This window comes from Falco cherrug, chromosome 1 (assembly GCF_023634085.1).
Source record: "Falco cherrug isolate bFalChe1 chromosome 1, bFalChe1.pri, whole genome shotgun sequence".
Classification (NCBI taxonomy): domain Eukaryota; kingdom Metazoa; phylum Chordata; class Aves; order Falconiformes; family Falconidae; genus Falco; species Falco cherrug.
This window is the reverse complement of record NC_073697.1, coordinates 100,149,652-100,175,055: the sequence shown is the minus strand read 5'-3', so window position 1 is coordinate 100,175,055 and position 25,404 is coordinate 100,149,652. Positions and strand designations below refer to the sequence as shown.

Sequence of the window (25,404 nt, the reverse complement as noted above, 5' to 3'; positions counted from 1 at the left end):
AAAAAAATAATTAAATAGAATTTTATATTTCTTCAGTCAAGAAGAAATTTATATTTCTTCTTGTCTGAAAACAAGTTAATTTTTGAAAAAGCTAGCCAGTGCACTGGTGCATCCTGCAGCATGGCAAGGCTGGATGCACAGTGACATGCTGGGTGCTGTGTCTCCTATATGGTGCTGAGCAGCTGGCTGTGCCGCTGACATGGGGAGCTGCCGTGCTGCCAAACCCGAAATTGTTTTGACATAATGAGGATCTGGCAGCTGAAGTGCAGTTTATTACTTTCTTTAGAGAGAAAATACTAAGTAATGGAAGAGGTGACTGCCCGATAAACTGCATCACATTTGCCTGGCGGTGTTCTGGGCTGTTAAATGGTGTTTGGGAGCAGAGCGTGTCCTGTCCCTTGGCCACGTGTGGTGTCGAGCTGTGATCACTCCGCTCCACCGGGGCACACCGGGCTGCGGCGTGGGAAAGGGGAGCACTGGGCTTTGCCCTAGTTACTAACAGCCTCCGCGGCACAGACCGTCCCTGTAATCAATGGAGTCCAATAACTATAATAACCACAAACATCAGTAACCCAACACTTTTCCTGCCTTCCTGATTGCTAGCAGCAGGAATGTTCGCAATCTGTCAGGAATCATTAGACGCCAGAGCTACATAATTTCAGAGGAGTACAACAGGGGTCTTTTCAAGGGCACTATGCAGTAGCAGGCAGCAGACGGGCAGGTTTCTGCATAGGCGCCACAAGGGGAGAAAATGCAAAGAAAAGCATTGCTTGGAAAAAAGTTTCTCAGGGCAGTTCCTTGGGGAGATGTGGGCTGCAAGCATCAGTGGGACATGACCCCAGTGCCTGGCCTGGCAAACCGACTAAGCAGGCGGAGCTGAAACTCCACTTAGTCCCCAGGGAGGGAGAAACGGGCCGTGCGCAGGGGCTTGGGGGTGCGGGGGATGAAGGCACAGCCTGGGGTACAAGGAATACCCAGCCCTGTCCCCCTTCCCTCACCCTGAGCATCGCTAGCTCTGCCCGCCTCTCCCCAGCGCATGGTGCGATCGCCAGGTGCTGCATCCCCGCAGTGGGAAAAGCCCAGTGAGCAGAAAGTACCATGTACCACAGTGCCAGGCTTCACCGGCACTGCCCTCATGGCTCTGAGGCACCTCCACACCCCAGGAAGATATCCAGGACCCGATGGCCTTCAAATCCTACCCAGAGACACTCCAGGGCATATTTTGGGGTCCTAAAAAGAACCCCTCTATGCTTTTGGGGTACCACCGAAAAACCCACGAGAGGAGAGCAGCCATGGACAGCAGTGGTGCCAGCTGGACCCTCCCTGGCTGCTATGGCACAGGCAGTGATCAGACCCTGAAGAGGCTGCTTGTATCTGCTCATCTCTTAGGAGCTTGGACTAGAGCCACACTGTGATTCCTGTTACATCTTGCAAAAGAAATGTAAAGCTTTGCCAAACAGATTTGTCAAAAGGCAGCTCAGGTCTACCCCATGCTTTGCAGTCAATGCAGCAGCAGTGCTATTAGCTCAGGCAGAAACTGAATCCTCTGGCTTCCCCCACCCGAGATAGTTCAGGGCAGTGATGCTGCAGCACAAGCATGGGGCTGTTCTGGTCACTTGGATCTCTAACGTTATATTGTCATCTCATATTTCCTGTTCTGGAATGGGAATCATATCAAACCAAGCTGTGAACACACTCCAGACAGGTAGAACAACAGAAGGAGGTTTTGAACAGTCAGGTAGTCCATGAATGTGACTGCCTGGAAGTGAGAGCATGAATGATTTATAGTCAGGTAGAGAAATAGTCATCCATTATAATTAGACTAAACTTTGTCTCCCCAGATGTTTTACGGCTTTGTATCTTGCAATTGTTTCCCAGCTGTCCCCAAGTGCAGAGACTTTTAGCTAAACTCAGTGGGTGATAGCTTTGGTGGCTCTGGTGTGCCTGGTGGGATGCCCAGGCTGTCCCCCTGGCCTGGTGTGTGTCTTGGACAAGGTAGGGTAGGCAGGGACACAAGTGTGGTGCCCTGCTGGGCTGCAGCCCAGCAGCAGAGGTGTTTAAGATCAAGGGATGCAATTTGGAGCCTGTGGTGCTCCTGCAGAGCCCCCAGTTGGCATGGCAAGAGATGCTCCTGGTGCTTGGGGACATCAGTACATCAGGAAGAGGAGCTCTCAGGGGCAAAGCCCTTCTGGCCATGGTGTACCAGCCTGTCCAGCCTGCCAGGAGACCAGGGGCATCCCAGCCACAGCACTGTAGCCAGGGCTGCAGGTGCTGAAGGCTGCTTGCTCACTCCTTGTGAGTAACATCCCACCTACAGTAAAGCTGCTGAAACCCAGGCTGCATCCCTGCTGGAGCTCCTGCATCCCTGCAGGGGCTCCTGCATCCCCTCCATCACCCAAGAGGCAGCAACAGGGCAGAGCAGCCCTGCCAATGCATCAGCTCATGCAGCACAGGCATCGAGAGGCACTGGCATGGCATGGGCAAAGCCAAGCACAGCCCAGCCAGGGCAGGAGCAGGCAGGAGCCCCCAATGGCATTGTGAGAGATGAGCCATTTAGGAAAGAGCAAAGCATGAGTTGCATTTCACAGGGCTGACCCTCTCCCAAAGAGTTAATCGCAGCACTCACTTCTCAAGACCTGCTCCGCTGCATCTTAACAGTGATGGGAGATTAATTATTTCAGTCTCAGATAGCTGACTAGAATGGGCTTTTTGTATCTAAATATACTCTCTCTTTAGGAACCCATTTAATTTTATATCCTGATATAGACGACTAGGCTGGATGATTAGTTGAAAAAGGAGCTTCTCTTCCCCCAGTTCAATTTGTATCCTGAAAAGCTGCCAAAATACTCAATTCCTCTCCCTGGGCAAGCCCTAAGGAATGAGCATTGGGACCACTGAGCCCAGAAGAGCCATAGGATCGATTTGCCTTCACTGCTTTGTCCTCTTGATGAACCCCTCCAGAGCAGGGACAGCTGCCGGGACATGGCAGGTCTCCCCTGCCCCGGAGTGTCTATGTTTGGTGCTGGCTGGGGCCAGCCTGGGGGTGCATCTGGCCAAGGTCAGAGGTTTGGCATCAGTGATTTACCAGGGAGGCTGAAAAATGCTATGAGAATCTTTCTATTTGCACCTAGTGAGGCTCAGCCTTCAAAAAAAAAAAAAAAAAAAAAAAAAGAATTACTCCTTGAAACCACCCTGTTAATTTGTTTCAGACAGGCCTATCCGCCCGTAACAAGGCAGACACCATGTCTTTCTTACATTTGATATTACAAAAAAACTGCAGTGAACTCAAATGAACACTGCATCAAAGTACTGCTATCTCTAATGGCTTTGCTCCCCTGCTCCTTGGTCCCCACCAGCCTGTGTATCTCTGCTGAAATATCAGGATAATTAATCACACCCATCAGCTGAGGAGGCAGAAGCAGTGGTACCAAGCCAGGACAAGTCAGCACACGACAGTCGTATCGTTTCCATGCTGTAAATCTCTTGATTCCTCCATAATTGGATGAGCCTCTTTAATTCCTCTTCCTCGTTAGCTGCTGCCGCTGCTTCTCCTGCAGTGGAGCAGTGACCCAGCTCGTGGGCACTTGCGTCCCCTTGGGAAGGAGCTGGGCATCTCCCAGCATGGGCTGGGTTCATCCCCAGGGACCTGGGGATGTGAAGGGTCTGTCAGGGCTGCTCAGTGCTGGTGGTGATACTGGGGGGTGAGAGGTGCTGGGGCACTGGTTCTCAGGGCACAGCAGGGCTGGGGCATCATGGGGACATGGGGATCCACAGGCAGCAGCTCTGGGAGCTAGGGGGAGCGTCGGCAGGTCCCCACACAAATGCCTGAGAGTCAAAGTCTCATTGATTCCAGCTCTGTGAAGCAGCACTGGGGAGGAAAATCCATTTTCCTCGTAGCTTGGAGAAGTGTGTAATTTCCAGGCATCTGTCAGGCTGCTGTGGATCGTTACAGCAGTTACGAGCTTCTCCAGAGCATGGGGAGGGGGAGAGGTTTGCAAGTTTAATTCCCATGTTCCTGTCCATGTCCTTGCTTCTGAGCAAAGAAAGTCAGGCAGTATTGCTTTATCACTTAAGCAGGTTTTTAAAAGAACATTTCATTCTCGGAATATTACCCCCACCTGCAAGCAGTGCCTGCCACAGAGCCCAAACCCACGGCTTCCACCTGTGACCAGAAACCCCCTCACCCAGGCCAGTCTGTGGGGGTTTTCTGCCTATCTCAGCCCAAAGCTGGGGCCAAGCATGGGCGTGGGCGTGGGCATCTACTGCCACCAGGGACCATGCCCCAGCCTGGTGTCCCTGAGCATCACACCAAGCCCTGCTCTGACCACGAGCAGCAGACACAAGTGAAATGCCTTTCCCCTTGTTTGCCTTTACTGACAAGGGCAGGTTTGCTGCTGGGTGCAGGAGTAGTGGCCAGGTGGACAGCAGGGAGGAGAGCCCAGTCCATGGCCACAGCTACTTGGGCTGGGCACCACTACCAGCATCCTCACCCAGTAATGAGGGTTTCCATAGCAACCTTATTTGAGCATTGCTAGTGACACAGATGTAAATTTTAAAATGAAATATTCAGACCACAGTCCTATGAGCATAAATAAACTCCTGCACATGGCCAATTTAACAGCATTTTAAAGCAGTTTGGAAACTCCCCAAAGCCACAGGAGTCTCTGTGGTATTAGGGAATTCAGGAAAATGGAAGGAAAAGTGCCCTGACCCCATCCCACCCTGGGGGCCCCAGCGCCCAGCTAGGTCCCCAGTCTGAGCCCAGCATGGCCCCGAGCTCCAGGGCAGGATCAAATCAGCAAGGGAAGGTGCTGGTTACAACCTGTGCTGCAGAAGACGCACTACTCAAGGACTGCACACGAATGATGCCCAGATGCCCACAGAGATGGGAGGCACATGGGTCCTGAAGGTCCTCGACCTCTGCTGCAAAAACCTGAGCAAAGCCTGGGCGTCTCTCTTCTTCTGAAGTAACTGCCTGTTAATTGCTCTTTACAACAGCTACGGTGAGGACAGGCTGGCTGACTCCATCCACCGCAGCCAGCTGTGGAGCCCCACAGTACCCCAGAGCACCCCAGCACTTATTTTTAAGAGCCACTTGCATTGCACAAGCACTGGGAATCACTGCAGGATACTCTTACTGCCCTTGAAGGCGCAACATCCATGTCTTCCCGGCAAGCAGGACCAAGCACTGGAATCTTGGGGCTCCCCACACCCCCAGGCTGTCATCCCCATAGGGCAGAAGGATGTGGGGACGGGCACCCCTCCTGCATCCCTTGTGCTGCACTGGGCACCAAACCGTGGGAGAGTTATTTTCTGCTTTCTCTGACTGGGATAGAAACGTTTGGATAGAAGCCATCCACAAGCCTTCCCGCTCCTGCCTCGCTGGCTCTGGGTGGCACAAAATCACCTTTATACAGGAAAGTGACTCAGAAATGCCCAATACAATGGGCAGATACTGCTCTAGCTGCGTTTATCTGTGGCCCCCCATGGATGGCTGAATGATGATTAGATTGCTGCTATTTTATTTGCTTATGGGTTAAACTGTCAGAATGCTCTTGAGGAAAACTTTTTTCTATTTGAAAATCTTAATTTGCTGAAATTGTAATCATAGGAAAAAAAGTAGGTTTCAAATCTGTTTGGAGACAGGTGGCCATCGAGGCTGTATCAGTCTTTTTTTGACATTTTGAAAATGAGAGACTGTTTTGATTCAGGTTTTTCTGCTTTTCAAGATTTAAGGCAAAAATCTTTTAAAATCTGAAACCAAACCAAAGCATTTCCAATCCATCACGCTGGAGTGTTTTAATGGATGCTACCTGCTTTTTTTCAGATCCTTGGTTCACACTCAAACCCTTTATATTTTTCTCCCTGACTGTGAAATTTATTTGGCGTGTGCTGGAGACCAGCGTGGGACAGAGGCCCTGGGCGAGCATGACATGCATGGGGCCTGCGCTGCCCCTTCCCACCCACACAGCCCTCCATCAACTCAGGGTTGCATCACAAAACCTCAACACACCTCTTTTATCCAAGATCTGGATCAGCCCTGTGTGAACTCACAGAAGGAAGTTTCAGATTTAATTAGCAACACGCACATGCCTGTGCTGCCACGGCGTGCAGAGGGCCAGGCTGGAGGGCAGTGGGAGCGCGGGCAGGAGCTCTGCATGCATGGCCACCAGCCGGACAGTGAGGGCAGTGGGACAGGCAGCACCACCTCTGCTGCCAGACTCAGCCCCGCACAGCCCTGCTGCCTGCCAGCACACAGCAAGCCCTCCTGACCAGGCACTGCTGCCTGCGGGCACTCACGCTGTGGCAGGAGCAGCAGCCCTACGCAAGGGTTCGCATCCCCCCCAGCACGCGGGAGCTGGTTTCTCCCATTGGGGTAAACGGCAGCACTTGCCAACCCTCCTTCATCGATCTGGTGGTAATGGGTAATTCCGGGCGTTCAGCCTGCTCCTTCATCTGCTCGCATGCTGTCACTGGCTTCAGATCACCTTCTGCCTGCATGCGCTGCAGGCTTCGAGGAGGGAAGAAGAAACCTCTATCTTTAGGAAGACAAGTTTGGCCTAATCAAAGTGGCTGCAGCATCACAACAGCCTGGGCTGCAGTGGAGGCTGCCGGGCTCCTTCCTTAATGGCAGGATTGGCGCAGCTGCAGGAGCAGCTTTGGTGGGAGCTTTGGTGGTGGGCTGCAATGTGTGGAGCCCCAGTGCGGGGGGGAGGTGAACCCCAGCCTCCTGGGGCTCAGCCAGTTCTGTGCCGAGGGAGGGCATGGCTCTGGCAGACCTGCCCAGCCTCAGCATTTTGCTCACCCGAGCCCAGGAACAGAGAGAGCCTCTGCTCCAGAGCACATCCTTCACGTCGCACGAGAGGTGCCAGCCAGCGTGCGGAGGCAGTTATGCTCATTATAACTATTGATTGCCCCGTTTCACCTGCCAATGGAGCCTATGACAAGGCAGAGATGAACCATCTGCTGGGGTTCACCGCTCTGCTCAGTCCCCTCTCCTCGGCTGCCTCGGTCCCTGCCGTGCCATCCATCTCAACCTTCAGAGGACCTCATTCAAGGCAGGGAACACAATAAAAAATTGAACTCTACTCTGAAAATAAATCAAGGCAGCATCATTTTAAAGGAAAGCTTATTGCATGTCCCCAGCTGGTTTGGAGAAGTAGCTCTGCTGGCACAGAGCATCCCTGAATGTGGGTTCTCCATACCAGGGCAGTGCTGTGTGCCATTCCCGGGCACCCACCCCTCAGAGAGCTCCCTCCACAGTCTGGCCAGCCCCCCCCTCACCTGCCTGACCTTGCAGACACACAAGGGCTCGTGGTCTCCATGGTCATCCCTGGAGCCAGGCACCACAATGCCTCCCTGCTCCCAGGCAGGCATCACATCCCACTGGCAGTTCCCAGCCAGGGCAAGCGGTGCTGTGCCAAAAGCAGCCCACCCCAGAGTGGCGTGGCATAGTATGGCAGATCTCTGCAGCAGCATCCCCAACTTAGAGAAATCCTCGCAGCTCCCTGCAGAGGCTGAGCCTGCAGCCCTGACCCCGGAAAACCCTATGCACAAACCAAGCCTATCTACCTGGGCTGGCTTTATTGCAGAGTGGGGCCAGCTGCTCCGGCAGACCCTTAACGAGGGCTTGTTCCCAAAAGCAGGGCACCCCTAGAGCTGGCATGGGGCCAGGTGTGTGCAGAGGCTGGAGTGCTGGGGTTGCAGGATCCGTCCCAGCTCTCAGGGAAGGCTCGGGTGAGATGTCCACAGCAGAAGCAGCTCCGGGCAGGATTAGCCAGTCCCGGCACACCGTCAATCCGCCTAAACCCGTCACACAGGCAGAGCACAGGGGCTGAATGCCGCCATTAATAGCATCCGTATAAGCTTCTCAGGGTTTCTGGTATAATCAGATCGCTAAAACCTTCAGGACGGTAACTACTGAACTTGAGCAATCAAGCCGCCATCCTCCAGCAGCCTGGGAATGTGTGCTCACAGCGAGGCAGTGATAGCATCGGCATTAGTAATGGGAACCCAGCGATACAGCTACTCATGGTTTAGCTCTTTCAGGAGCACAGCAGCAAAATGAGTGCTATGTGATTATTTCAGCATCCTTTTATCAAGCATGTGCAGTTCCCTAATTCCTCTAAGCTCCTCTGGCTGAGATACCAGCAGCAATCAGATTTGCCTATTTCTCTCCAGCCATGGCACCTCTGGAGAAGCACGTGCATGTCTGTCATCACTGGCCATGGGACACAGTCCCATCTCCCCACCTGGGGCTGTGGGAGTCCTGGGGACCCTCTGTCATGAGGATGAAGCACTGGGGCTGTGGATGATGATCTCTGATGTTGCAGAAATCACAGTTGATGGGGTTGTTTCTGAGGAGGTGGCTGCTGCTGCAGGCACTGTCCCCAGGAGGTCAGCTAATGGGCAGTGGCTCCTGCCCTGTGCTGAGCATCCCTTCAGGCTGCAGGTATCCTGCAGCCAAGATCCCACCCGAACCCCAGTGCGGCACCATGCTGGCACCTGTCCTGCAGACCCAGCACAGCCCCACGCCAGCCTGTCCATTCCAGGGGAACTGGGGATCCCTGGGGCCATCCCAGGGCCTCAACCATGGGCAGGGACCATGGCAGTGTAGGCAACGTGCTTTGCTGCCAGCTTCTTCTAGTGCTTTGAGTGCTGCGCTTCCCATCCCCTGCTCCTCTGCAAAGGCTTTCAGGGCTGGAACAAGCTCTTTGCTGTGCCCTGAATTGAAAGTCCCTTGATTGGGGGGGGGGGGGGGGGGGGGGACGGGACTCTGGCATGGTAGCAGCACAGGCAGTGGTGCAGCTGCAGCTGCTGCCGGCAAGGAAGGTCTGACAGCACTGTGGGTTTCAGTGCCGTGGGTTTCAGTGCAGGTTTTGTTTGCAAATTCAAGGTCCAGTAGCTGGAAGTGTCATCTCCTGCTATGCTGGTGCTGTGTTAAAGGCAGAGTCTGGGGGTGCCTCATGCCCAGGAGTGCAGCCGGGCCCCCCTCTGTGGGGACATGGGAATGCTGGCACTGCGGCCACCTGAAAGCGCTGTGTCCCTTGCCCTGCGCAACACACAGCCAAGCTGCTTTTTGAGAGGGACAACTGAAAAACCTCTTTCACTTTTATGGAGAACAAGAGCTGATAGTGGATGAAATTGTGGCAAAGGGGAGAGCTTGAGCTCACATTTAATTAGTGTTCTTTCATTCGCCTGGCCTTGCAATCTCATTCACTCTTTTGCTCAGTACATTATGTTGCACTCAGTTAATGTGCCTGGGCCATCACAGCAAATTCCAAGCTACAGCCCAGAATCTGTTGCTCCATGCTCACAGATCACAAGCAGTAAGTAGATCTATTTCTGAGTAGTGGGAAACCAAGATTCTTCAAAAAAGCAAGGGAAAACTATCCTACATGGCAAAAAAATAAAAGGCTGTTTGCACCTGAAAAATATTGTCCTAAGAATTAGTTGTTCTTTATATGGGCAGAAGGATTGCGTGGGTAACAGAGCACAGAGCACAGGTATGTTGGTCTTTGAGGTCGTTGATTTTTTTCACGCTGATGGCAAGTTTCAAAGAGGCATTTGTAGTCATCTATGTACATTTAAGGATGCTTTTTGTGCCAGGGGCCCTCTGTGAGCAGCTGACAGTGCTGCTGAGGTGGGCTGGTGGCTTGTGCCCTGCAAGCACCCAGGTCAATGCTGGGTCTGGGCAAGAGGAGCAGCTTTGGCAGCCCCTGCCCCTCTCTGCCCTGCCTGCCCTGCCACCCCTCAAGAGCCCCGTGCCATCAGCCCAGCCCAGGGGACTGGGGCTGCATCCCTGCTGTCAGCCCTCCCATGCGCAGCACGGTGCGCTCCGCACCCCTGCCCTGCAGAGGAGCCAGTGCTTCCGACGGCGGCTAAGTATAAACTGTGGGGGAGTGAAAGCTGGTTGGAGATGTCCTCCCCAGAGCTGAGCTTCCTTCCTCGGTGTTTACACGCCGGTATCTAGGCAGATCCCAGAATAGACCTGAAGATGAGCTGTCGTTTTTGCATTAAGGTCACTTGTGCTCCAAACTGTCCTGGACGTTTCTGTCCCATCTTGCAGGAGCAGCCACCCGTGCCAACACCGCTGTGCAGAGCACAGTGCCCCGGGTGCCCTGGCATGCCCGGGGGGAAGCAGGGGCTGCAGGGCCACCTGCAGAGGCTTTTGTGGATTTAGAGAAGCCTTTTTAGTCTCAAACTGCTTGAGGAATGCTCCTGATCAAGATACAAGATAAACCCCTTGTACATCTTGATAGCATTTACTTCCTCTGGAGCTGGTTTAGCAGATTAGAGCAAGGTCAAACGCAATCATTTCCACCAGCTCAGTGTCTCTAGACTGATTGCTTGTGCAGAACTGGTTGGATTTTGGCCGCCAGGACAGGTCCTGCTCTGCCTGCCCTGACCCCCAGCCCAGCCTGCCAGGGCCCGGGGTGGTGGCAGGGAGCTTGGGCACCCTGCAGCACTGGGTGACGTTAAGCAGCCTCAGCTTGTGCTGGCAGTGGGCAGCAGAGGGTGAGAGCCCGGCTAGGAAGGCTCCCCAAGCAACCGACCTGTGCTGACATTTCCTGCCTGCCATTACAATAATAGTTTTGCTAAAGCAACTCAGATTAAATCTACAGAATTGATCACAAAACCCCAATGGCTTATTTAGCACTCCAGTGGATTTAGGTGGGCGGGCTGCACTGCTGTGCTCCTGGGAGTGGAGAAGGGCTGCAGAGCTTCCAGAGATGAGTGTGAGCCACAGACCCCCATGGTCCTGTGCTGGCTCCTGGATAGAAATGCGCGAAAGGTGCTTGGGGAATTTCAAACCTCATCTCTGCCCATGCTTACCCTGTAGTCCCTGGAGGTGGGAGGATGGCTGTTTGCATTCAGATCAGCATGGAAAGTATCTTACCAAAGTCCACCCTTATCCTAATATCAAATATGGAAACCTACTGCAATCCTTCCTTAAGGATGAGGATATTCAGGTCTGCCTCTCCTGCTGTTTGCTTTTCCTAAAGCCTTACTCACCCTGGAGAGGCCATGGGCAAGGGAGCTCACCTCTGCGGGCAGCAACACCCACTCCGTGTGCCCCGCTGGGAGGGCAGAGCTGGGGGTTCCCTTCCCATGATAGGCACCAGGCACGAGTGAGCAGAGGAAAGCCAGCCGAGTAGGGGGCGTGCGGCTGTGCCAGGGCAGGGGGGTCATGGGGCAGCACCGAGGCGCATGGGCTGGGACCAGGGGATGGCAGCACCAGGGAGGCAGCAGGCAGAGCTGGCAGCCCACACCACGGGGACATGCTGGAGCACAGCTCTGGTTTGGGGGTGGCAATGCAATCTGGAATTAAGATTGTTAATCAATTCTCTTTCTGGTAATGTGAAATATGCCCTTATTAATCACTGATGCCAGGGGCCCCCTGTGCTTCCATCTCCCTGCTCCAGCCTGGCTGCATTCTTTGCTTCCCTGAAGTACACATTTGCCCTTTACAAACTAAAGCATGTTAAGTATCTCATTACAGACTCACTATACAGAGTGTTTTATTTCATGCTTTGTTAAGGACAGAATCGTTTAAATGCATACTGGCAAAGGATCTAATAAGAAATTAGTCAACTTTCTGAAAGCATAAAATATGGTTTAACAGCAACATCCGTTAAGAATTAGAGTTCATGTGACAAATAACCTGAGGATGCTGTTTTGCTGTTTCTGGTAACACACCAGCTTTAAGGTCTCAGGTTCCTGCAGGAACACCCTGACTGTCCCACTGTGGGCCCAGTGTCCTACCATGTCCCACCACATCCCAGCGGTCAGTGAGCACCCTCACCTCCCAGGGCCGTGCTGCCTCCTCCTTGTCTGACAGCCCCATCTTCTCCTGCAATGGAGAAACCATTTTGCTGCAGAGCACTAAAACCAATGAGCTGAGCCTTGGCCAAACCAGCGGCACTGGGAGAGCAGCTGCCAGCCATCCATCCCAGGCTTGGGGTGGGAGACGAAGCCTAAAGCACATGAGAACCGTGGAAAACTTGTCACAGAAGGAGCTGACACTAGCACTGCCTTGGGACCGATTCCCTCCATCACCCTGTGGCAGGATGCCCATGGAGGCCAGGCTCAGACCAGGACCAGGATGGAGAGGGAAACAGAGACACTCAAAAACAAGCAGAGGGTGTAGGGGTTTCTGGGCTGCCCCACCAGCAGTGTGGGTGGGGATGACGAGGCACCCACGCTCCTTGGGGGAAGCCAGGGGGGATTATTCAGAGCTGACACAAATCCCGTGGTTGTGGATGACATGTGTGAAATGTCTCTTAATGTGCTAAGGGAATCAGCTAATGAATTTGCTGAACCACTGCTAATTAAAGAATTTTTTAAGTCAGGGGAAACCGAACAGGAGAGGCCTGGTAGCCCTCGGTAGCTGGGGCTGGCTGACCCACTGCTGGCTTGGGGCGGGCATGGGCACAGCACCGGCTGCCCCAGGGAGCTGGGGCTAAGGACCAGCCGGGGTAACAGCAGCATGTGCAAGGGCTTTCTGGGACCAAGGAGCAGGAGCAGCTCTGACACTGCCCTGGAACAGCCCGGCAAGAGGAGAGGCAAGCCCACCCGTGGCCGAGGGGAAGGCTCCCACGCTCCTGCAGTACACCCACTGCACAGACCTGGACAAAAATACAGCTCCAGCCTTGGACAAGCAGATACGGGAAGCTCCATCCTTCAGGCTAACTCTCCCAGCTTTTGCCTTTCCCTGTTGTGTTCCTTTACCTTCAATTCTTGCCAGAAACTGCTTCAATTTTCTAGAAGATGGAGCAAAGTCAACTTTCAGCAGGCTGCTTGTTTCCCTCTGCACAGGCTGCATGTGCCTGTCCCTCCTGCCCTGTAGGCAGCAGCTGCCCCATTAGCAGCTAGGATGTCCCCTGTCCCTCAGTGTGTTCCCCAAGGGTGACACTGGGCTGCTTTTGCTGCAAAGCAACCATTTGGAGCAGCGACCAGTGCTTATCCTTGCACAAGCTGCAGCAAGAATAACTGCTTGGTTATAAAGGGAGCTGGCAGGGATCACTGGGACATGCAAAGCCAGACTCTGCCACTCCATTGCCACTGTCGGTCCCTTTTCTCGCTGGTACATGTGGAAGTGACACTGTCCGAGTCCCTGGTCCATCTGGGCAGGTGTTTTCACCTTACAGCGTATGAGCCCAAGTCCTGTAAAGCCCCTGATCCAGCACATCCAAACAATGCAGGGGCTGAGCGTTATGCATGCAAGTCAGTTCTGAGCAAGTGCACACCTCTGCAGAAAGCAGAGCGGGTACCTGAGTGTTTGTAGGATCAGCACTTAAATGTGTAATGAGAGGCCACAGCTGGATGGCACAAACACGCTGGGGGAGCTGCAGCGCGGCTGGGGATCATGAGCAGCATAACAAGCAGCCGTGCTCTGCGGTGTCACCGCCGAGGCAGGTTTAAGGTCCTCTACAACTTTCTTCCCTGTCAGGAGCCCTCTGTGCAAAATCTTGGGCAGGGTAGGGGGGAGGGTGGCTGACTGCATGTGCCCACACAGGGCAAGAGGAACACCAGCTCCCCCAGCCCAGGCAACGCTGCAGAGCAAAGCCAAGCCAGCTCACTGATCCTCACCTGCTTCCCCATTCTCTGCTCAGCTCTGCCCCAGCACTCACATAGTTAGCTGCAATGAGATTACACTTCTGTGCTTAGGGCTGAGGAGTTAAAGCATCCCGTACCAGCAGAGCCCTTGTAAATACACTGTTGCACCAGGCTGCACTGAGGCCTGCCCGGCATGGCACTCGATGGCTGTGCAGCCGCAAAACTAATGCTAAGGCATCAGAAGCAGAAGTTGAAAGGCATTAAAATCACAGGGTGATGTAAACAGCAGTTGGAGTCCGGGGGAACTGTACTCCTCCAAAGCAATCAGCCAGCAGTGTCCCCGTGTTTCAGGTTTCATATCCAAAAATTCCTTTCTTCCTTTTCATTCTGGTCCTACCTTAATTAGTAGAATTTGAAATGCAAAATTCAAGTCAAATTTAACGCCGGCACTGTGCTTTTGTTTAAAGTATCTCTAACACTACTTGCAATGAATTGCCCAGGTTGAGCCAGAGGTTTATCCCACTTTGCTGGAATCTGCTTGGAACAGAAACCCTGGCTGCTGCTCTGGTCCTCCATCCCACAGAGACCTGGCACTGTGGCAGGCACATGTCCCGGCTGCCCCTGTGGGAACATCGCAGCAGCTTGAACTGCTTTTCCGAGCAGATCGATGCCTTCATTTGCAGTCGCGAATGGGAGCACATGCCCAGGCAGCCCTGGGCCAGCAGCAGGGCTGGGGACTTGCAGAGACCCCGTGTTTCAGGGACTCCAAACCCTCCCAGGGGAGCCGAGGGGGCTGGAATTACAGTCTTTAAGTACTGTGCATTAAACACCTTCCCTGGCAACTGCTGTTTCCATGGAAAATGTTGACACTCTGCCTCTCTGCAGCATTTCACAGAGCCACGGCACTGCTTACAGCTTATTTTACACCATGGATCACAGCCCAATCAGACCCGTTGGTGGTGAATAAATCTGTACCTCATGCAATTAAACTCCCTGGCCAAAGCGGTGGCGGTGCAGCTTTGATTACTCTTTCCTCCCTGCCCATCGCTTTGCCCAACACAAAAGGTTAGTGGCTGCCTAAGGAGAGACTTTACAGAAGCAGGTGGTGTTTTGGTGCAGGATGCCAGAGGAAGCCGGTTAATCGGCGTCGGTTCCCCGCCAGGCAGCAGCGTGGGGAAGACAATGGGAAAGAGCCGTGGCCTAATCAGGCACTTTGCAATAACCATATTTGCTGATGACAATTGCAAAAATAAAGGCTTTTCACAGAGACCGAGCCAGAGCAACAAACTCGGCAGGGGCGGGTGAACCTCTCTGAAAAAGTGACCTCTAGATAAAGAGACCAAATAGCAGCTCTGAAATGGTGAGATAAGGCCACCGAGTATCAGCAAAACCCAAACTTTCAGGGAATTGGTGCAGACTTATGTTTGCTTTCCCATAATGAGCCCGTTTGGGAGAGCGGCAGGCATTCAATCAGCCGCAGCTCCTCAGGGGCCTGATTTCGTGCCACTGCCACAGTTACAATTTCATGCCCAGAATTGCCCAAGTCCCACTTTTCCCCGTTTTTTTGCAGACGGCGGATCAGGGACAGCGCTGGTCCCCACCAGCCCAGACCCTCTTGCTGTGGATGAGCTGATGGACAAGATGGTCGGCGGAGCTGAGGAGCTCAGGTACACCACAGGTTTGGCTGGCAGAGCCGGAGAGCTTGGGCACGCCACCGCCCTCAACCTGCTGCCAGCTGCAAAAGAAGGCACCCAGACGGCAGCGGAGGAGGCAACACTGCTGCTGCAGAGCCACATCCCGCCAACACCCACCGCTGCCCCTGAGACTGATGCAAAACAAACTTTCCCTGTTAAGAAAAAACCACCTACTCTAAAGCAAGTAAATATGGCAAGGAAGCACCCAAGACCCAAGCCCACCCTGCCAGGGTCCCCCAGGGCTGCCTCTCCGGCCAGCCTGCTGGGCTCCAGGCTCCCCACAGCCACCCAAGAGCTGCATGTGCCAGCAGAGGCAGCGGCCGGGGCAGGGGATGTGGAGCAGAGCCCCCCTGAGCTGCCCTGGGGGGGCCAGGCCACCACAAGCCCCCCCGCACTGCAGATCTCCCCATCCACGCTGCCGCCAGCGGTTCTGCAGCCCTTACCCAACAACATGGGGGATGCCGGTGAGGCTCCGACAATGGCTCCTGACGGCACCACTGTTAACTGGACAAACAGTGGAGAGAGAGAGGTGCACGGCTCTGCATCAGAAGAAAGCCAAGAAACCACCACATCCACCATCATCACCACCACCGTCATAACCACGGAGCCCACACCAGGTAAGCCATGCTGCCCGCATGGGGCCGGGTAGCGCGGGCATGTAACGGCAGCTGATGGGGAGCAGCTGTGTGCGGTGCCAGTGGCACCACCAGGGTTCATGGGGCTGCCTAAAATCTGCACTTCAGCAGTGGTGGCCGCTGGAGCCAGGAGCCAGGTGCTGGGTTTTAGGGCAACGGGAGCACCTGGGCATGGGAGGGGGCTGCTGGGTGAGCTGTTTCCCCCAGGCAATTGCTGATGCACTGTTTCCCCCCAGTTCTCTGCAGCATGAGTTTCCATGACCCTGAAGGCTACATCGACTCCACAGACTACCCCCCGCTGCCCCTGCACAGCTACCTGGAGTGCACCTACAATGTCACCGTCTACACGGGCTACGGCGTTGAGCTCCAGGTGAGAAGCACGTTGGTGAGGGGATCACCATGGCCCAACCCCCCTGCTCCACAGCAGCAAATGATGCAAAGCACACACAGCTTTGGTTATGGCTGCCCCAGGCACCTGCACTTGCTTAAAAAAACCCTTCCTGGGGAAAAAAGTATATTTTTCTTAGGCCATGTAATAAATAAACTGTGTATGGGAACTGGTGCATCCTGAACATCAGCAATGATCAAAGCATTAAAATGCCATGCAATTAATTTAACAACAAGGCACTGGCATGCTGTTTGCAAAAAAGCCTTCATGGGAAGGGGCTAAGCCACAGCAGCTGTCTGCAGTATAGCCACTGGCCCCCTGCCCTCACCCCCCAGCCTGCTGGAGGTGTGCAGGCAGCCCCGAGGGGTGGGGAGCTCTGGGTGGGCAGCCCAAGCCCCCTCTCCAGCCAGCACTTGCTTTGGATGGCTTCTGACAAACAGCCCCTACACCAAAGCAGGGCCACATCCCTGCCAACTGAAGGGTAAAAGCCACACCGACAAGGAGGCATTTTGCAGCAAACCCCAGCAGCAGCAAGTATGCATGCTGCAGTACCAGGCCAGGGTTGAATTTCTGTGGGAAGGCGTCTGTGAATGCTGTGAGCTGGCACACATGGGAGCACAAAGCAGTGGGCACAGCTGGTGCCAGTGCAGCACACCCCGTGCCAGGGCTGCCGCCGTGCTGGTGCTGTGCAAACCCATCAGAGCATGGGGGTCTGGCCCAGGCAGATGTGCTCCGTCCATTCTCCCTGAAACGCTGCATCCCACAGCCTGCAAAGCTGGGAGCATGCTGGGTAGGGGCCTTGACATGTTTCAAACACCATCAGTCCATGGTCTCCAGGCTCTGGTGCACAGTCCTTTCTTGTTCTTGCATTTCTCCCATGTCACCATTTACATTCAATTAAAACCCATTAAATTTTCTGTCTAATTAAGAATGTGCATTAAAAGGAGTAGTAGTTCCAGCGAGCTTGTTCCTGCCATCCCTCCGGTGGGCACACACGAGAGGCTGACCACCATGGCACAAGTGCCTCCATGAAAGCAAGCCCCACTGGGGAGGTTGCCCTGGGAGCTGGTCTTCCCAAATTCGCAGGGTGCTAAACATAGGCTGCTCTGCTGCAAATTCACCTCCGTCCATAATCCATCAGGTGACACCACTCCTGACCTTGCTCCATTGTAAACCAAGATTTTAATGGAGCGTAAAATTAGCCTCTCCACCCCCCAAGCTTTGGATTTCACTTTGCTGATGCTTCTGAGCATTGCAGACAAATTAAACCACAACAATAGGTCTGCGTTGGCTGAGCATGGTCTCATCTGGAGCTGGCTGAGCATGGACTGAGCAGCCAGTCTGGCAACAGTTCCTGGGGTGCCCGAGATGCCTGTGGGCAGCTGGGCAGGGCTGAGCCCCCCGGCTCATGGACACTGGGGAGAGCTGGAGGAGGATGGGCCATGGGGCTGCAGGCAGTGGTGCTGAGCAACCCGGAGCTGCTGCCTTCAGTTGAGCGCAGCAAGCGCCTGCCCATGCCCTGCCCCAGGGCTGGCAGCAGCTCAGCAGAGATTATCAAGGAGGGAAGGGGGCTGCCAGTCCCTGCCCTGCTGCCTCAGCTGCTGCAGCGTCCCTCTGCAGGTGCCCATGGATGGACAAGGACTGATGTGCTCCAGCATGACAGCATCAGCGAGTGCCTGACCTGCGGTGCAGGGAGTGAGCTCTACAGAAGGCTTTTTAACCACTTAGGCGGCAGCAGTGACATGATTTATGTCCCAAAGAAGCTAGAAATAGCATTCATGGCAAGCAAGACAAACAGATTTATCCCCTCTTTAGTTCATGCAAAGGATGTCGCACACAATACATGCTGATGGAAGAGGCAGTGTAGTGCAGAAACATTGTCTGTGTTTGCATGCAAACCTGATTTTAAGACAACAGGTCCACCCTGGACATCATCCCTGACCAGTGGGGCTGGTGCAGAAAGCTCTGGTCCCACGGTTGGGACTTTTCCCCACCATCACAAACAGGCTTTGCTGTAAGGACTCGTGCCCAGCTGCTCCTGACAAGCCTGCAAGACCAGCATGGAAGGTTGGCAGCTGAGAGAGCTGAACCTGGAGGCATCCCCACCTGAGCTGGCACTGGCTGTGGGGGAACAGCGGGCTAGCAGCCAGCCCCACATGCAACAAGCCCCCAGCAGCATACCAGCCCCTTGCCCCAGGGCTGAGGAAATGGGGCACAGCACAGCGGAAAGGCCATTAATGGGCCAAACCATGGGGTTTGGGCTACCTTTAACCTTTGCCTGCCCTCCCAGGTGCCAGGACCCAAGGCAGTGCACAGGCGCTGTGCCTCAGTTTCTCCACCTGGAAACCAAAACCAATGGCTTCATTCTGTGCTGCTCTTCTGCTTGCACTTTGGGGAATAATTAGCACAGTCATGTTGGAAGGTGGCAGTCCTGATTCTGCATTATTTCCTACCAGAAGGGCTGGGACTGGAGGTGGCAGGGAGGACTGGTGACTGCAGGGATGGCTCACAGGTCCAGCAAGCAGAGTAAGGAGTACACTAGCCAGCATGAGCAGGTGGTGGATGGTGTGTACCACTGCTCGCCCCTGATGTGTCAGCCTGACTGAGGGCAATGCCCATGCCGGAGCCGTGTGAGATGGCCATTACCTCCTGCTGCTCGCCCTTGTTTTGCCTGGTGCTGATGAACTCTTTTCCATTGCTTTTTAATTACTTCACATGTACAAGAGCTGCAAGCTTCAGTGGCTCCGAGGCTAATTACATTGGGCAAGTGCTGGAGTAACGCAGTGCAACTTCCTCAGCTGCCTCACTGTGATGTGGATAATTGGTTAACATTTAAGTGATTTGGATTTAATTCACAGCTCCTGTAAGGATGATGGGCAGGGGAGGCCTTGCTGTGAGGAGGAGTGGGGCTGATCTCTCCTGCCACGATGGTGTGATGCAGAAGTGACCCATGGGGGACTCCTTTTTTCATGTGGCTTTGCTGGGTCTGAACTGGGAGCTCTGGAGGCCAGACCTGCTGCTGGTGTGGGAGAAGCCAGGCTGGGCTGGAGAGCAGAGCTGTGCAGGTGCTGCGTGGCCTGGGGAGCTGGGCTGACCAGGCTCTGCATGGAGCCTGGGCTGGTGCACTCCCCTGTCACAAGTGGTGTGCAGTCTCAGCAGGTCCTGCCTGGCGCTGGATGTGAGGATGTCCTGGAAGGTCTCCCCCAGGATTCAGAATGCAGCATGGGAAGGGCAGAACAACTGATGGTAAAGTGCTGCCCCTTACGTCTTGCTAAAGGCATGTGCAGGAGAAAAGAGCTGCCCCTGGGAAGGAAGGTGCTGCATGGGGGTCACCTCCCAATGCAGCATTGCAGCCCTACGCTGAAACTGAGACCAGGAGTCCAGAGCCCTGGGGCTGCTCCTGCAGGTGCTGGGAGCCGTTCAGGGGGCCGTGAGGACCCTCCGCTTCCTTCCCTTGCACCCTTTGGAGTGAGACCCTCGCTCGCTGTAGGGAAAATCTGTCCCTGGTGAGGAGCAGGCTCAGAGCCTGGATGTCAGGCATGGTGTCAGGGAAGGCTGCCAGCAAACCTGCCTGGTGCTGGGGGCTTCCCAGGGCCATGTGAGAGCTCGGGGTCCCTGTTTGGCTCGCTGCTGGCAGCCCCTCGCAGCATCCTGGAGAGAGCCTGCTTGCCCCCGCACCAGCTGGGTCACGCCATCGCAGCCCTGGGAGCTGCAGAGCAGTTGGCTCTCTGAATGCTTAGTTAAATTATACTTATTTTTAAAATTCTTGAATCTTCTTGGCAGGAAATAGAATTTCGCTAAAGAGATTTTCTAGTGGGTGAGCAAGGCTGGCAGTCTGAAGCAAGGATCCCTCCTGTCTTCCCAACAGACTCTTTAGGAGCTGACATCGGTGCAGTCTTTGATTAAAGTAAGAACTTGTCCTCCCCAGCCCCTGGCAGGAGCTCACACATATGGTCCCTCTCACAGCGGCTGACAGTCCCTGGCACGAGGCCACTGCATCCGTCTGTACCTGCCGGTTACTCCAGAGCAGACGGGGTCTGAGGATGCCTGCCTGCCTACCGGGCACGGGAACGGCGGGTCCTTTGCAATGACACCCCTGCTCCAGGCTCCTCCAAGCCTGGGTTTACAGGAGAGGGAGGCTGACTGCAGACCAGAGCAGTGTCCCCACCCCACAGCACCCTGTGAAGGGCCAGGGAAATGCTGCAGCGTTCATCAGCTCCCTCTCTTCTGCGTAGCTCTGCCTGTTTGAGCTGCTCCCCTGAAACCCCTTCCCAGCAGCAGAGCTGGGGCGAGTGAGCAGAGCAGCCCAGCTGCGATCAGGTGCTCAGAGGCACCTGAACATTCCGCTTTCTGGAAGTGATTCGGCGGTAAAGAGCGTGCTTGATGCTAGTTATCACTGGAGGAAGCTAGCTGGAGAACAGGTTTTTCTTGAAGTGATTTCAGAACAAAATACGTTAGAAATACCGTGTAAAAGTCTTTTCAGTTGTTCAAACCCAGCTTAGGAAGCAAAACTCTGCCCCAGCAGGAGTTGGGGGGGAAGTCATTAGCATTGTACGTAGCCCACTTAGCATCCCTGGGTCCCACGCTCCAAAATAATTCATCCCCAATAACATTTAATTCCTTTCATTTATTAATTAGATCTGAGCCATCCCACCAGACAAAATGTGTGCACACCATGCTGGGGAGGCACATTTTCAGGACAAAACCTGGAGAAGAAGAAATGACCTGGGGCAGGTTGGGGTCCAGGGCATGCACTTGGCCCGTGTTTCCAACGTGCTGCGCAGCACCTGCGACAGCTGAGGGCTGCTTTTCCCTGCAGTGAGGACCAGAGACTCCACAGCAACCCAGAACACTGCTGCAAAATAAGGCAAAATCAGCTCCTCCTGGGTTAAGAGTGTGGGCTGGGGTAAACCCAGGCATACTCTGACCCAGTGGGGGCTACTTGGCCCAGCCCCGCAGCAAGGACCGAGCTTTTCCAGGCACTGCTCAGGGCTCATGGACCTTTGGGGCAGGCAGGGAGGTACTCTACAGGGTTGGGCTTGTTTCTCCCGAGGAAATCTCCCTCCTTCCAGCAGAAGGTCAGAGGATGCCAAGTCCTGTGGGTGGCTTTGCATGCAGCTCGGGTGGCCCTTAGAGCTGGGTGCATCCCCGCAGGCACGGTTGTGATAACAGCAACAAATCCTTCTAGTCACAACATCATCGGGAGCGCTTGCAATTACGGGCTAAGGCTGTGGTGCGTGCTAAATATAGAGCCCTGGTCCTCACACTTAAGGAAACAAATGATCTGATGAGCATCTTTCTGCTGAAAGATGAGCTCATTTATTAAGCTAAATGGACGTGAAATGCAAATGTGAGGTTACTTTTCAGCTATTTCTAAATAATAATTAAAGCTTTTTGAGACTGCTCATCATATGCATTTGCCGTGTGACTCCCCATCCATTCCCTGGTGTGGATGAGGGAACCTGGGGAGGATCCCTGGTGCACAGGGTGGATGGTGAGCACTGAGCCCTACAAAAGTACCTAGTCTGGTTGCAGAGCTTGCCGGGCAGCCCAGCCCCGGCTGGGACCAATGAGCCCAGGCCATGGCCACACTCCGTGCTGTGGTGCCCCGAGATGCAGGTCTGCTCCCAGGGCTGATGCGGGTGGAGCTGGGGCCCCACTGCTACCCTCACCAGTGACTGATGGCACCCCTCCATCTTTCTCCTGTCTAACCCTCTACCACTTCTACCCTCCTGCCCAAATCCCCGGTTTCAGCAGGGAAGCAGATGTGGGTCAACTTGTGCATCACAGGAGCATCCAGCTTCAAAACGCAACTCAAGTGAGCGGCTCTAGCTGCCTGCACCCGCTGTCCCAGGGGAGAGAGGGGGGGTCAGTCAGTGGTCATGGGGTCCCTCGGCCTCATGCAGGGCACACACTGCTCCATCTCTGCTGAACAAGCAGCTCCTGTCTGCAACGAGCCCCCAGCGCTCAGAGCAGTGCAAAGGGAAGGCTGTGGAGGTGTGATGCTCTGTGGCTGTAAATACTGTGTGTGTTCCAGGGCTGGGATACGACCACCCACTTAGCACCCTGCTGGGTCCCCCACCTTCACCCCTGCTCATGGGTCTCTGCTCCCACCCAGGTGAAGAGCGTGAACCTGTCAGACGGAGAGGTGCTCTCCATCCGTGGGGTGGATGGCGATGCCCTTGTGGTCCTGGCCAACCAGACCCTGCTGGTGGAGGGCCAGGTGATCCGCAGCCCCACCAATACCATCTCTGTCTACTTCCGCACCTTCCAGGATGAGGTGGTAGGGACCTTCCAGCTCCACTACCAGGGTAGGTGCCTCCTCAGCGTGGGTGCACAAGTGGGGGTGGGATGGGGTGTCAGTGCCGTGGGGCTCAGCCCCACCAGACTGCAGGGGTGGAAGGATGCTGGGCTCTGTCCCCACAGACCAGCTGGGCTCCTGTTTCACTGCGTGCCCATGCTCAGCCTGCCGGCAGGGCCGGCTCAAGCAGCAGCCTGTGTTGTGCCCAGAGCAGAGGGTTCAATGTGTTCAATGTGCACTGATGTCCCAGACCCCATCGCTGGCTGTGCTCCTCACACCCGCCTTGCCCCCTTTCTGTCCCCTTGCAGCAGCTCTCCTGCACAGGCTCAGACTGCAAGTCTATTTTTTTCCTTGAAGAGCTATAAAAAATAAATGAGTTCAAGCAAATGATTTTTAAAATAGAAACTGGGTCTGGGCAAAAGCAGTAACAGGTGGAGTAGCAGCAGCATGGTGGCTTGTCGGTGCTCTGCAACTGGCACCCGGCAGCGAGGTCTGTCCCTGGCAGCATGGGCACATCCAGCACGTACGTCCTCAGTGCTCCCCCCGCTGACTGCGGGATGGCTCTGAGCAGACAAGCCCTAAATTCCAAAATGTGTGTGCTTGTTCCAGTGTTTATGCTGAGCTGCAACTTTCCACGGAGACCTGACTTTGGAGACGTCACTGTGATGGATTTGCACTCGGGTGGAATTGCTCATTTTCACTGTCACCTGGGCTATGAGCTGCAGGGTCCTAGGGTGCTCACGTGCATCAACGCATCGAGGCCGCATTGGAGCAGCCCAGAGCCAATCTGCTCAGGTACGCTCCTCATTAGCTAGCCTCAGTGCTAGGAAAAACTGGGGTCCCCAAAGAAAAAAATTAGAGTTTCTTTCTTTGTACCATGAGTTGAATGCAGTCCTGGGGGACAGTGAAAGCAATGCCCAGCTCCTGCACACAGTGCAACCTGAGGTACTGCAGGTTTTCATGTCAGTGGCAGCAGAATCTGTGTTCTAATTAGGCAGGTAAGGGAAAGGAAATAGTAGATTTTATGCGTATGTGTGAGTATATATGTGATTGCATAAAACAGAGCAAAGCCAAGCCAGGCAAGAGCTTCATGCATTAAAATCTGCTGAGAAGAGCTGGGCAGGCATCAGCAGAGGGGTTCGAAGCCCTGGGTGCAGTGCCTGCCTGTACCCTCTGCCTTGCCCTGCCTCTTTGCCCGCCACAGCAGGATTGTGCTCTGTTTTGACAGCGCCCTGTGGCGGGACGGTCCACAATGCCACCATCGGCCGCGTCCTCTCCCCCAGCTATACCGGGAACCAGTCGAGCAGCATGTACTGCGTGTGGGCCATCGGGGCTCCCCCGGGCCAGAAGCTGCACCTGCATTTCGAGAAGCTCCTGCTGACTGAGAAGGACAGGTGAGGCTCCAGGAGCCCTGGTGCTGGCCCAGGTGCTGCCCGCCAGCAGTGAGGTCTGCAGTGAGCGCTTTCCCTGCACCCCGGGGACTGCAAAGGGCTTTGCTCTGCCCAACGTGGGGAGCAGGGTGCTTTGCTGGGTGCTAAATATACCAAAGCTTGCAAGCTCCCAGCTGGTCGCAGCTCTCCCACCTTGCATGTCCTGCTCCCCCGTGGCCGAGCTGCAGGTGTTGCGGGAGGCAGCACCGACCCAAGCTTGGGTGCAGCATGGAGGAGACTGCCAGCCAGAGGATGGTGACAATGGTGGCAGAGAAGGGTGCTGGTTCAGATGTTGAGGCACTCAAGAGGCACCACAGGTCTGGGAGCAAAAAGAGCTGCAAGAGGCAGGCACAGAGCACCAGCCTGTGCTTCCCAAGGCCCTGCACTTTGTGCCAGGGGATCTTGCAGGTCTTCTGATCTCACTAGCGGTTGGAAAGATGCAGTGTGCTGTGTCACACCCCTCCTTTCCTCCCCCCAAATACCCAATGCCCAGCACAGCTCAGCATTATGGCACAAGAAACTGCAAATCCCATGCTATCAGCATCCGTAACGCAAAGCCCACGCTTATGGTGCTGATGCTTGTGTTTAAGCAGCATTAACATTCAGTCTGGTAACAGGCAGTAAAGCAGGTTTATGGCTTGTAGTAAAGTCAAAGAATAAAGCCCCTGTTTATGACACAGTAAAAGAGACTTATCTGGCTGGTGAATTTTTGTTTGCACAATTTCTTTAAAATGCCATATTCTGGGAGCACTGGAGAGCGGGTGCTGGTGAGGAGGGGGGCTGTGTCATGCTCTGGGGGTGTGTGGGGACACTTCTCCCATGTAATGTACTGTGTCCTCCCGTGCAGGATGGTGGTGTACAGCGGGGACACGAACCAGTCTGCCGTCCTCTACGACTCCCTGCGTGCCGACAGTGTGCCCTTCGAAGGGGTGATCAGTGACGGCTCCTCCATCAGGATTGACTTCCTCGCGGAGGAGCCTGCAGCTGCCACGTCTTTCAACATACGCTTTGAAGGTGATGTGCTCTCATTTTGGTACCCCTGAAAGCAGCAGGCTGGCCTCAGCCAGTGATCCTGTGCCTCAGGATGTTTGGGCAATTAACAGGGATACAGCTGTAGGAAGGGTCTTGGCTGCCCCTGGCATGGGCAAACATGGTGCTCTGCTGTGCCACTGTCCCTGTGCTGCTGTATTAGTCCCGCAGGAGCCCCACGCCTCTGAGCAAGCTCAGTAACGCAGTAATCCCAGGGTGGATTGCTCAGCAAATACAGCAACTGGCAACACAGTGAGCGTTACTGATGGTGATACACAATGGAAGTGGGGTTTGGTTAAGCCTTCATGGCTCAGGACAGATAAACTGTTGTTAATCCTAATTGCCTGTAAAATACGCTGTGGAAGAG

The 25,404-nt window shown here is 54.5% G+C and overlaps 1 protein-coding gene across 3 annotated transcripts in view; it reads left to right on the top strand.

Moving 5' to 3' along the window:
* The window catches only part of SEZ6L (seizure related 6 homolog like), a 50,855-nt gene that overhangs the window by 16,466 nt on the left and 8,985 nt on the right, over positions 1 to 25,404 (top strand). For 2 of the 3 annotated variants that reach the window (XM_055699137.1, XM_055699133.1), the window contains exons 2-7: positions 15,131 to 15,871; positions 16,126 to 16,259; positions 22,396 to 22,588; positions 23,188 to 23,373; positions 23,807 to 23,972; positions 24,856 to 25,022. In XM_055699137.1, the coding sequence (XP_055555112.1) occupies positions 15,131 to 15,871; positions 16,126 to 16,259; positions 22,396 to 22,588; positions 23,188 to 23,373; positions 23,807 to 23,972; positions 24,856 to 25,022 (1,587 nt within the window). Of the gene's footprint in view, positions 1 to 14,997; positions 15,872 to 16,125; positions 16,260 to 22,395; positions 22,589 to 23,187; positions 23,374 to 23,806; positions 23,973 to 24,855; positions 25,023 to 25,404 lie in introns of those variants that run through there. The other variant, XM_005439583.3, reaches the window with a different exon arrangement.